The sequence below is a fragment of the Rhincodon typus genome, chromosome 19 (assembly GCF_021869965.1).
Source record: "Rhincodon typus isolate 14 chromosome 19, sRhiTyp1.1, whole genome shotgun sequence".
Taxonomy (NCBI): Eukaryota; Metazoa; Chordata; class Chondrichthyes; order Orectolobiformes; family Rhincodontidae; genus Rhincodon; species Rhincodon typus.
The window spans coordinates 46,121,173-46,133,358 of record NC_063350.1 but is presented as its reverse complement, the minus strand read 5'-3'; the positions used below and the strand labels follow the sequence as shown (position 1 = coordinate 46,133,358).

General features: G+C 39.4%; 1 protein-coding gene across 1 annotated transcript in view; it reads right to left on the bottom strand.

Moving 5' to 3' along the window:
- Nucleotides 1–12,186, bottom strand: part of LOC125485514 (lipopolysaccharide-binding protein-like) — a 58,450-nt gene that overhangs the window by 24,512 nt on the left and 21,752 nt on the right. Inside the window, exons 6-8 of the mRNA XM_048608588.1 lie at nt 9,018–9,081; nt 6,299–6,362; nt 404–495 (exon numbers count right to left, since the gene is read on the bottom strand). Of these exons, the coding sequence (XP_048464545.1) occupies nt 404–495; nt 6,299–6,362; nt 9,018–9,081 (220 nt within the window). The remainder of the gene's footprint in view (nt 1–403; nt 496–6,298; nt 6,363–9,017; nt 9,082–12,186) is intronic.

Genomic DNA, 12,186 nt, shown 5'->3' with positions numbered 1-12,186 from the left:
CTTTACTGGCTCCATCCCAGCCTCTTTGACCTGTCTGTTTCCTCTCCACCTATCCTCTCCTCTATCCATCTTCTATCCGCCTCCCCCTCTCTCCCTATTTATTTCAGAACCCCCTTCCCCTCCCCCATTTCTGATGAAGGGTCTAGGCCCGAAACGTCAGCCTTACTGCTCCTATGATGCTGCTTGGCCTGCTGTGTTCATCCAGCTCTGCACCTTGTTGTCTCAGATTTTCCAGCATCTGCAGTTCCTACTATCTCTGATATCATTTATATTTTATTACTTTTCATGCAAAACAGTTTTTTATGCAAATCAGTAGAAAGTTTCTTCTTTGGGAAGCATCTATTATCCTTTAATTAGAAAATCTTGTTTGCATATCTATTTATTGTAATGTGTTCCATCATACCTTGAGGGGCAAAATTAGTGAATCTTTTGCCACTTCTGGAAGACTGGTTAAAGAGTAGTCAATCCCAACATATTTGTCAATTTCTTTTGTCACTGAAATAGTAAAAAAATTGGAAACACATTAAAATGTTGACAAACCTTTTCGTGCTATTCAGTGTAAGACATGAGAACAGAATAGTGTGGACTAAGAAAAGATCGCCAAACTGTGATTCACCAAGTCTACACCTCCTATTTGACTACATACAACCTACCTGGATTCAGTTCATCCAAATTTATTTAATCTGACCACATAACTATGTGTAAGATGCCACTTTGCTAAGAGAAAATAACTTTAATGTTGTATATCTGCAAACCGTTGTAATAGATTTCTATTATCACCATTGGGTCTGAAATTCTAGTCGATAGTTCCATGGATTTGTTCAGTTACTAAGGAATCACATTTGCTGCCTGTCAGCCTTCTGACACTATCTCCTTTTCTGATGATTTATTTTATATACATATATGGTACCTTTCTATTATATCAAGTATACATAGAAACCACCCATCCAGGCCACGGTTTATATTTCTCCATGTCTGATTAGATTATCAATGATCTGATTTCATGTTTTTGTTGACATTGGTAGGTGGTCTGGTGGTGTGATTGATCATTTTTATTTCTTATTTTAATTCATGTGTATTTTCTTTCTAACCTTCTGTTCATTTATGATGCTTTACTGAAGCCATTATTTTATATCTAATTAGTGTAGCTCTTTTGCCCCCTTTGTTTTACTTATCCTTTCTGGTTATGTTTAATGTGGAACATTTAATTGGCAATCCAGTTCTTCGTGCATCTAAGTTTCAGTTACTCTCAGGGTGTATCAGGTTCCTCTTCATGGACTTCTGCTTTCAGTTCCCCTGTTTGTTTCAGATACTGTGTACACTGATAAACAGGCAGGTTAATTCATCTTTTATAGTTGTTCTTTTTATTTTATTTTTAACAGTTCTTCATACTTCTGTTTTATGACTAGTTATTCGATTACAGCTCATCTTTATTACCTCAGCCTCATTTAATTCACATTCTCCATTTTTATTTGCAATTTAACTTATTTTCAACAGATTCTTTCCTTCATTTTAACAGATTAAATTGCTATTAACAGGCCTTTATATCCTTTCTGTAAAGGCACTGCTCCAGCTCCAGTTCAGATGGCACCTATATCACTGGTACTGCTCCTTCCAGTGCTGCTTTGCTGCCAATGTCCTATGAAATGGACACTCCTCCTTACCACAGCAAATATTCACCTTCCTGAGTTTGATATTTCTTTGCCAATTAACACATCAATAAGGTGGGAATCCCAAGAATACATTTGAGTTTCTTTTATTCATAACATCCCATACTCTTTTCTTCCCTCATGTAATAGGACCTCCAGTAGCAGGTGGCGACAGTGAAGGAGTACAGTCGAACAGACCCTGTGAGTCTTTGGCCAAAGGTGGATTCATGGGAAAAAGGAGCAGGTCAATATAGGATTCTCCAACTCAATGTAAACCACAGGCTTTATTCTATGTGAGTGCTGTAAATAATTTCTTGTATAACCTGAATTTCCCTTCATGTTTGTGATGACTTGTTGCCAGCAGAGTAAAGAATCCTTACTTCATGCTCTTTGGGCTATCTGTGTGTTCACATCTCATGTTGCAGCTATCTCATTGTGATCCAAATTGGAACCAACAATTGAATCCAAACCTGATCTTTCCAAGTTTCTTTCCATTTGCTCTGAGATGTAGTTTATTTTTACACCAGGTAGACAACACAAACTTTTGGTTCTGCATAAGACTATGGAAGACACAATCTTTCCCTCTAATAACAAAATCATCGCTGATCAAAATCTTTCTATTCTGCCCCTTCTCCAAAACACTCCTCCTCTCCAGACCCTCACACCTCTTGTGTCACCTGCTCCATAGAATGATAGAATCCCTACGGTGTGCAAGCAGGCTATTCAGCCCATTGAGTCCACAGCGACACTTTGAAGTCCATCCCACCTAGACCCACCCCTCTAACCTATCCTTGAAACCCTGCATTGCCCATGGCCAATCCACCTAGCCTGCACCTCCCTGGACACTATGGGCATTTTAGCATGGCCAATCATCTAACCTGCAAATCTTTGGACTGTGGGAGAAATGTTGGCGTAGTCAGCTTTCAGGCCATTTGCACAGGCAATAACTACATTGTATTTATTGGAATAGACCATTGACTCTGGGATTTCCTTGGCTTCACTTTCCTGCTCATTAAGTGTCATAATCTCTTCTTACTGCACCTGAGTTTATCTTTGAGAAGTGACTTTGTTATAGAGAAACTGACTCAAAAATTACTAACTGTGTGTCCCCTTTGCTCACCCATTTCTCTATGTGTCAGGGTATCTCCAACATCAGTTTTAACTCATTATCTGAGCCACAGTGTCTCCATGCAGAGACATTTACAGCAGTCAAAGACAGTATCTGCATACTTTGAAACATTGCAGTCTGGAGAGAGAGTTGTACTGCCAGTTGTTTTATATTTAGTTATTAGTTTTAATTTATTTCTATATGCAGTACAATTTTGATTTGTTGATGGCTTTGTGGAGTAAGGGGTTCATGTAAATCAATGATATAACTGATTACATAACCATGACACGAGCAGAAAACATTCAGAGAGGAAAGTTGGAAATGGAGACTGAGAGAGAACTAACATTCTGCATTAGACTGTAGTAATATACACGCAGTAGTGAGAATAAAGAGTTGGGATTACTTTATTGTGTTTATGTCCAGATATATGCATATGAAAGTTGCCATATCTTACCAGACTATAGGGCTCCTCTCTCATTAAAGAGAGATGACTGGTGGTGATTTAACCTGAGGGCCATCATACCTCAGATGAGGGGAGAGGTTGAGGTGGAGAGTCCTTCATGCCAACTTCAGCTGGTGATGGAAATTGAGCCCATACTGTTGGCATCACAATGCTTTGAAAACCAACTGTCCGGCTAACTGAGCTAGACCAACCCCACGTTCAGATATACTGGTAGAATACAGCAGCTAAGATTGTCCATGTGGATCAACACTGAAGGGGACCATGACACATCTATGCGAAGGTTAAGGGCTGACTAGACACCAGTGCAAACCTTCCTTCCATGGTCAAACACTGTCCCAAACCAAAAAAGGCCTGATTGAATTTCAGATTAATTTGTGATTTATTACCCATTTGTTTATTATTTTGCTTGTTTTATTATTTCCTGAATTATTATTTATTTTTGTATACTAGATTTTAATAAAATGATATTCTGAATCCTTCCATGTTTTTATAAATCTTCCATTGTATATAACAATTTTAAGCCCTGAAATCAGATTAATTAGTTAAACATTTGACTTAAGTATGTAATAATTGAAATACGTACTCTAATTGTAAGGTATATTAAACAAAAACTATAATTCCTCTGGCTCCACTGCTCTGCGCTCTTTAGCTTTGCAGATTTGTAGAGTCATTACAGCACAGAAGGAGCCCACGCTGCACATAAACTTCATGCCAGCTGTTGGCAAAGCAATCTGGTCAATCCCATTCTCCCATTCTATCCCTGAAGCTCTGTAAATTATCCCCCATCTGATTTCCTTTTGAAATTATTGATTATCTCTGCTTCCACCACCCTCTTAGACAGAGAGTTCTGGGCATTATTACTTGCTACATATATTAAAAAAAATCCTCACAACTTCCCCCCCACCCCCCCAACTATAAATCTTGCTCAAAACCAATAACGTGTGTTCCCTAGTCCTTGCATCGTCAGCTACTGGGAACATTTCTTTGTCTAACTTAATCAAGTTGTCATAAATATTGTGCATTTCTATCGCATTTCGTCTCAGTTAAGGACAGCAACCCCAGCTTTTCCTTTGCAGCAAAATTAATTGATGCCTGGAACCATCCAGATAAAACTCCTCTGCACCCTCTCAAGGCCCTTAACATCTTTCATGAAGTGTGATGACCACGACTGGTCCAACACTCAAATTGAAACCTAACCAGGGTAGCACAGTGACTTAGTAGTTACACTGCTGCCTCACAGTGCCAGCAACCTCGGTTCGATTCCAGCCTTGGGTGACTGTCTGTGTGGAGAACGCACGTTTTTTCTGTGTCCATGTGGGTTTCCTCCCATCGTCCGAAGATGTGCAGGTTAAGTGTATTGGCCATGGGAAACGCAGTGTTACAGGGATAGGGTAAGGCGGTGGGATTCTATAAGGCTTCAGCACACATTCCCAACATCTGTACTCAGGAAAAATATTTATTAAAGAAAGATACCATATACTTTGCTATCAACTCTCTCTACATGTCCTGCCCAAGACTATGACATAGTTCACTAAGCGTCAGTTATCCCTGTGCTCCAATATGCTTTGGAGACTTTGCCAGCCTACAATAGGCACCTCAAAGCATGGAGAAGTACTGTCAGTAGGAAGAAAGATGCAACTGCAGTGTCCTCTCCCAAACAATCCTGCCGAACATTGAGGCATTTATCACTTAAAAGCCATCTTCACTGGCCAGGGCTTGTCATTTGCACTAGACGTCCATTTCGAATACGGTCGCAATTATAAACTGCCAGGAGCTCAGCAGAAATACTTTAGGGATGTTCACAAAGCCTCCCTGAAGAATTGAAGCATCTCAGCCAACACATGGGAGTCTCTGAAATGAAAACAGAAGTTGCTGGAGAAACTCAGCAGATCTGGCCGATCTTTGGAGAGAAAGCAGAGCTAACATTTCAAATCCAGTGACCCGTCTAGACTCAAAATGTTAACTCTGATTTCTCTGTGCAGATGTTACCAGATATGCAGAGTTTCTCTAGCAACTTCTGTTTTTGTTTCAGATCTTCAGCATCCACAGTTCTTTGTTTTGTTTTCAATGGGAGTCTCTGCCCTGTTTCTGATCAAAACAGAGACCTGAGCAGACCCTCAAACACCATATCTATCTGAACCTTCAAACATCACCTCAACTGACAAGAGTTTGCAGACCATGCATTGGTCTTATCAGCATCTCAAAGTGTATCAAAGTGTATTGTACACATTTTATCTTTTGATCCTGAGGTGTATCTAAGAAAAGCAATGGCGTTCCACCTTTGTAGATCTGTGCACATGGACTCCCCTGTGCCTCTGCTGAAAACTCTTTAGAAATGTGTTATCAAGCATACATTTCCTTTTCCTACTTCTTCTGTCAAAAGACAGCATCTCATGCTTCTCTTTATGAGATGCCATCTGGTACTTGTCTGCCTATTCTGCTTGCCTATCCATGTCCTGTTGTGGTCGCTCAGTTATCATCCTCTGTTTGCCATATTCCCAAGTTTGGTATCATTGGCAAACTTTGAAAGTTTGCTCTACACTCCAAAATCCAGAATTTATTTTATGTCAGGTTCTTCCCTACATTCAAGCTATCACAATAGCTTCTCCTCTGCTTTAAGGCTAGACACATCTGGATGGCAATCTAAACCCTATCCTATTTGAGGGTTCTTCTGTGGCACTTATGGAATTATAATTATAGAGCACCAGAAGAACCTTGTATTTCAAAGCTCTAGTACTTAGGTGCAGGATATTTTCATTTTACTAAGCTCCTCTAATTTTCCGAAAAGGATTGTGGCAATGGTCAAATCTCTTAGGAAGAAAACATGCCTTTCCACAGTTTAACATTATTCTGCAACATAATGTTCATTTCATTGTTTCATATTCCTGTTTTTATTTAATAAAGATTTTTCACCTGCCACAATTGTGCCAGTTGTCCTGTGCTGACCTGTAATACTTGGGATTGTATGTGGGATACTTTTACAGTCATTCTAAAACAATTCATCATGAGTAATGCTATCCCAAATCAGCTGATATTGTTAGAGTCTCGTAGTCTGAGAATTTAACATGTTTCTCCCACCTGGCACAGTTTGGAGAAATGGACCTATTTTTTCAGCGAAGATTTTCTGCAATTCAAGACAGATCTGCAAAAGATACGTAAATGATTGTTTCAATTATGGAACTTTACATTTCACATTTAATTACATAACATAACTCATATGATGTTCGAAATGCACCAAATCCTCTTCCCTACTTATTTGTGAATTTAGACCATTTAACAAAGATACCATTATTTACAAAGATTATTTATTTGCATATTATTCTAAGTCCAATATCAGCTTCTATTGTGTTCATATGTGGATGTCCTTATGCATTTTGCTGCAAATTATTTACTACCCTGTAGTATACAGAACAATGAATCTGCCCAAATATTTAATCCAAGGATGGAATGTTGTTGCCATCTTTTATTCTCCCCAGTATTTCATACATTTGGGTACATTGGTGTCCTTTCTCTTGTTAAGTGATGAATTGCAGGTTGTTTGTTCTTTTGAAAATCCTGAATACTTCACTAAACATGTAGTTTAACAGGACTGGAAATCAAGTTTTATTGCATTATGTATTTTGGAATGTAGAAACAAATTTCAGAACCATAGGTGGAAATTTGGAATTGTGTCTTTTGTTTTGGGCCAATGCCAATTTATTTTGTTTGTTTTCCATGAAGATGTGGGGAAAAAGTCATTTTCGTAAATCGAAGCTGGTAAATTGGTTAACAGTGCGGCAGACTCATGGGAACACCACCGACCACAAGTATCCCTTCAAGTCAAACATTGTGTAGATTTTCAACTCTATGGCTGTTTCCTAACTGTGTTTGGGTTAAAATCCTGGAAGTCCCTTCTGAACAGCATAATGAATGTTCCTGCACTAAATGGCCTGGTTTGGTTCAAGAATACTTTTTACAAGCAGAATTAGAGAAAGGTAACAAATGCTGGCATTGCCGGCAACTCCCACATCGCAAAAAAATGTTAAAAATGTAGAGTTATGAAAGTTTGAGTGAACTTCTGGTGAATAAATGGTATTTTTATGTTTATAAAATCATCAAAATTATGCTCAGCATTTCTTCCTGATTAGAATCTGGACAATTTGTCAAGTGTTATTACATCACTGCCTGTTCAATTTTACCTTTTGGGGAGTCTTCTTCTTTTTCTGGGCAGGGTCCCAGTTCCACTTAGGTAGTCTATAGCTTGGACTTTTCAATACATACAGAAACATGAATATTCTAGTTACACTGCTCCCAAATCCAATGAAGCTCTTCAAAATTCTCTATTGTTCATTTCGATTATTGGTGCTTAGGTTTATAACTATCAATATATTTTCTTAATAAAGCAAATAAAAAGCAAGTATTTATTAGAAAAACTGTGAATATTTGATCCAAAAGAGAGTAAGTTGCCTACCTGAATTTGATACGATACTCAGAAACAAATATAAAAGTGTAAGATTTCTAAGGGACAGTGATGTAAAAAAGAGACCTCTTCAAAATCTTTTGATGAAGTTGCATTAATGAAAGGTGCATGGTACATTTATTTGCATAATGCTCATTGATCCTGGAATGAAACAATTCAGCAAGAGGTAATATCATGTTAAATAATATTGACTATTGCACGGTAAAGTTAATCCTTCCTTCATTTATCGATCAAAGATCAAAACTTGACTTGAAATTTCTCCTTTTGTTGCATTGAACCAGATCCCCTTCCTATACTTTTCCTCCATGTCATTGTTAGGAGTTACCAGGCTTATTTTAATGAGTTGCATACAATTGTTGATATAAAACTTAAAGAACAAGCTGAAGATGGATTTTTCATCTCGTTTGTCTTGTCTTCCTTGCACGAACAATCGTGTACTTTTTACATTGATTTTCATAGCTGGGATTTTAAGAGTGGTCGTGGCCATATCCACTGGTCAGAAAGCCAGGGGCAAACTCGTTGTGGCCTGAAGTGTACTTTCCACTCCTGAGGCAATGAACTGCCTGTAGAAAGGGGCTTCCACATCTTTACATGAGGATGCTCTACACCCCTCCCTCCACAAAGGTTTGCTGATGAATGAGAAGACCGGCAGCTCCTTAGTTCTAGCAGCGCCACTAAGAAAGTTGGCCATTATCAGAATTGCAAAAAGCCTGGACGAGCCGGATGAAAGTGGCCCAAGATTAAGGTGAGTTTGTGAGAGTTGCCGGCATCAGGCTGGCAGACTGTGACAAGAGGGAGTGGTTGGTTGCGAGGGTCAGGGCAACCTTTTAGCGTGTTTACCATTGCTGCCACAGGGCCGCTCTATGGGTCACAGTTTGGCTAATTAAGTGGCCATGCTGAACCTGCAGGGAGATTGCCACGATAGACGTGACCGCCATGTGAAGGGACCAAGTGTGGAATCACAGCTGATCAAATGCCAATAGCAAGGAGAATCTTCCACTGGTCTACAATATCTACCTCACTGCTGGTATTTTACCATAGCATTTACAGCACAGAAGCAGGCCATTCAGCCCAACCAATTTTTGTGTTCCACATAAGCTTCCTCCCCATTCTACTTCACCCAGCGCCATCAGCATACCTTTCTATTATTTTCTTTTTAATGTGTTTAACTATCTTCCCCTTAATCTATGGCAAGTAACACTGAAATATGAAGTAAGTAGTTCACAAAAAAAAATCTTTGGTAACAAAATCTTCAAATTCGTGTTACTTTTTATAAGCAAATAATGATGGATGGAGATTTTGGAGATACGTCCAATTACATGTGTTACTCTATCATACCTTGTCACTCAGATATCTTCTTAAGGTTGGTTCATACCATCTGATGATCAGGTTGTACAACCAGCTTAATATAAAAATAGAAATATGAAATATTAACTCCAACCTCCAGAATGATTTGAGTAAGAAATGCAATTATTATTATAAGCATAAAATGTAAAGACCTGATTATCTATTAAGGTTCTCTGGATTCATATTTTATCTTTTAATTCACTGTGCAGTTGTTAAAATCTATTCTTTAAGTCAACACCATTGATGAGTGAAAGAAAGAACAGAATTAAAGACTTGAACTTATAAAACACCATTCCCGTTCTCAAAATGTCCCAAAGTTCTTTATAGTCAATGAAGTACTTAAAAAGTTTTATCATTGTTAGAATATAAGACACCATTCCCATTCTCAAAACGTCCCAAAGTTCTTTATAGTCAATGAAGTACTTAAAAAGTTTTATCATTGTTAGAATGTCAAAATTGGAAGTTCCATTCTGCCTCATTCTGTTCTGCCAGTGATGGCTTTGATGACTGTATTGGTGTACCAGAAGTATAAATCCAGTGCTTGAAAGCTTGTTACTGCCTTTAGTATATCAAGGCAAATGTCCCTAGCACTGACAACAACCGGGGTAAAGAATTGGGGTGGATGTGCTGGATGTCATAAAATCCAGGTTGTGGTGATTTTGAAATAACTTGACAGAGGCCAGTATCCCATCAGCACATCACCCTTTATTTACATGTGGAGAGTCCTTGACACTGATCCAGCTCCCTCAGAGTGGTGGCTTCATGCTATTATCACTGGATTGTTAATCTGGATGACATTTTGCAGACCCAGGTTTGAATCCTACCATGGCAGATGGTGGAATTTGAATTCAATAAAAATCCAGAATTAAGAGTCTAACAATAACCACAAAGCCGTTGTCGATTGTTGGAAAAACCCATCTGGTTCATTAACATCTTTTAGGGAAGGAAACTGCCATCCTTACCTGGTCTGGACTACATGTTACTCCAGACCCACAGTGATGTGGTTGACTCTTAACTGTCTTCAGGGATTGGCAATAAATGCTGGCCTAGGCAGTGACATCTCATCCTGTGAATGAATTTAAAAAGAATACTTCTGGGAATCTTCATCTAACCACAATTGCTAGTACGCATGGCTCAAGTCCAGCTTTGTGAAGGACAGCAACCCCTGCCAGCTTTGCATATAAAACCTCTAAGCGAGGGATTGGGTGTTTATCCAACTGCAAAAAGCCGTTAACTACTCATTTAAAATTGGTGCTGCCCATTCTGCAAACTGGACTGGTTTGATTATTCCTTTACTTTCCAGCCTTCTGATTCCTGCCGCTGCTTTTGCCCGTAAGGCAAATGGCACGGGAAGGCCCTTGCAGAATCACAGAATTGCTTCCTGGTCAACGTGCTCCTTTGATAGTCCCGAGAACTTCCTGAGAATCTACCAGGTATTTAGTTAGGACTCCACTCAGGCAGCCATTTTCTAATCAAAAAATGTTGAGCCAATCACGGTGAATCTTTCTCAACCAATTTCTCCTCTTCAAGCTTGGCCCGAGGCTTTTACTACCATTACTGGTAACTGAACCAGCTGATTCTCATAAGAGACCAGAACCAAAGTTGTAGCCTTAATCTGGAAAGGTTCCCTGGTATCGGTTCTCAGCCTGGCTGAGGTCTTGCGCAACCTTAAGGGTTGGAGTAGAGAGTGAATTTTGTTAAAGATCGGTTCTGCAAATCGCTGATACAGCCACACTGGTATCAACCTCCATTAGAACTGGGTGATCATTTTGATTGGTTCTGATTTGGATGTTGTTGGGTAATATGACTGTTCCAAACCAGATGTAGGTGCAATTTCCTAGGTGTGCACTCTCCTTGGGACTGGCCTCTGAGTTCTCTCACTCAATTTTCATCTAGTGCTACTCTTTTGCTGTCTCCAGTCTACATATCAGCAGCAACTACTATGGCTTGCCAGCCCAGATCCTGAAGACTATTTTAATCATTTGACCGAGGCTTGGCTTTGTTTTGGAGTTTTGTTGTGGGCTGACCTAGAGTCCCTCTGAGTGAGGCTATGCAATTGCTTTCACTCAAGTGATGTACCCCCAGCTCAGTTGGACTAGCGTGGGCTTTCGTTTCCATCGAAATACACTGTAACTCATATCCTCCACTTTGCCACATTTTCCAATGATAAAGCCAGTTGTAGTATCTGTTTGAAGTCCAGTTGGGCTTTAGCTGTTAGGTGCTTTTATATGGTTACATCATTAATCCCACCTACCAAACAGTTTCTCAGGATCTCTAAAGGGTTAAACCAAAGTCACATGCCTCTGCCAGTTGTCTAAAATCCCAATACAGATTCACCTGGTTTTTGAATTGCTGAGTAAAGCCAATAGAGTCTCAGAATTAGAGGAGGCTTGGGGTCATTAGTATTCCTTAACTAAATCTGTCAACTCTTGAAAGGTTTTAGTGCCCTATGCCTCAGGGAAAGTTAGGCTCCTAACAACTGAAAAAGCTGCGAGTCCACAAGCTGTCAGGAGAATTATTTCTTGCTTTTCATCTGCCCCAATGTCCATTGCCTAAAAAAAAATGAATTCTTTCCACAGACTGGGTCCAGTCTTTGACAGCAGAATCAAATGAGTCAAGCTTCCCAAATAATGGCATGATGTTAGAAATCAATTCAAAAATGACTGATGTGAGTGAATTTCTTCAGGAGCATGCTTTTCTCTCATCAGCACTGAAGTAACTCCACAAAGGCCAGTATCCCCTCACCAAGTCACTCTTTATTTACATGTGGAGAATCCTTGACACTCATCCACCTTCCTCAGAGCCAGCTTTCAGAGTGTATAGGATGTCTGAAATGCCTATTCTTACCTGTCAGCCAGAGCTCCCTGTTTGGATTAGGTTAACAGTCCCAATCGGGGAACTCATATTCTATGAGGTCCAACTAGCTCACCTTGTTACAATCACTACAGATTTGTATTGGCAAATATTATCATTGCTCAGGATCCCCAAATGCTAATGATTGGTATAGATAAGGTTGTGTCAGTGAAGTAACTGTACCTTAAATAAATTACGTCTGTAAGTATTCTCCCTTCCCTACATGCATGTAGTTAAGTGAAGTACACTCAAGCACCCTGGATACTGTTATGTTAAGATTTTCTGATGGGTTTGATATTTTCCACGT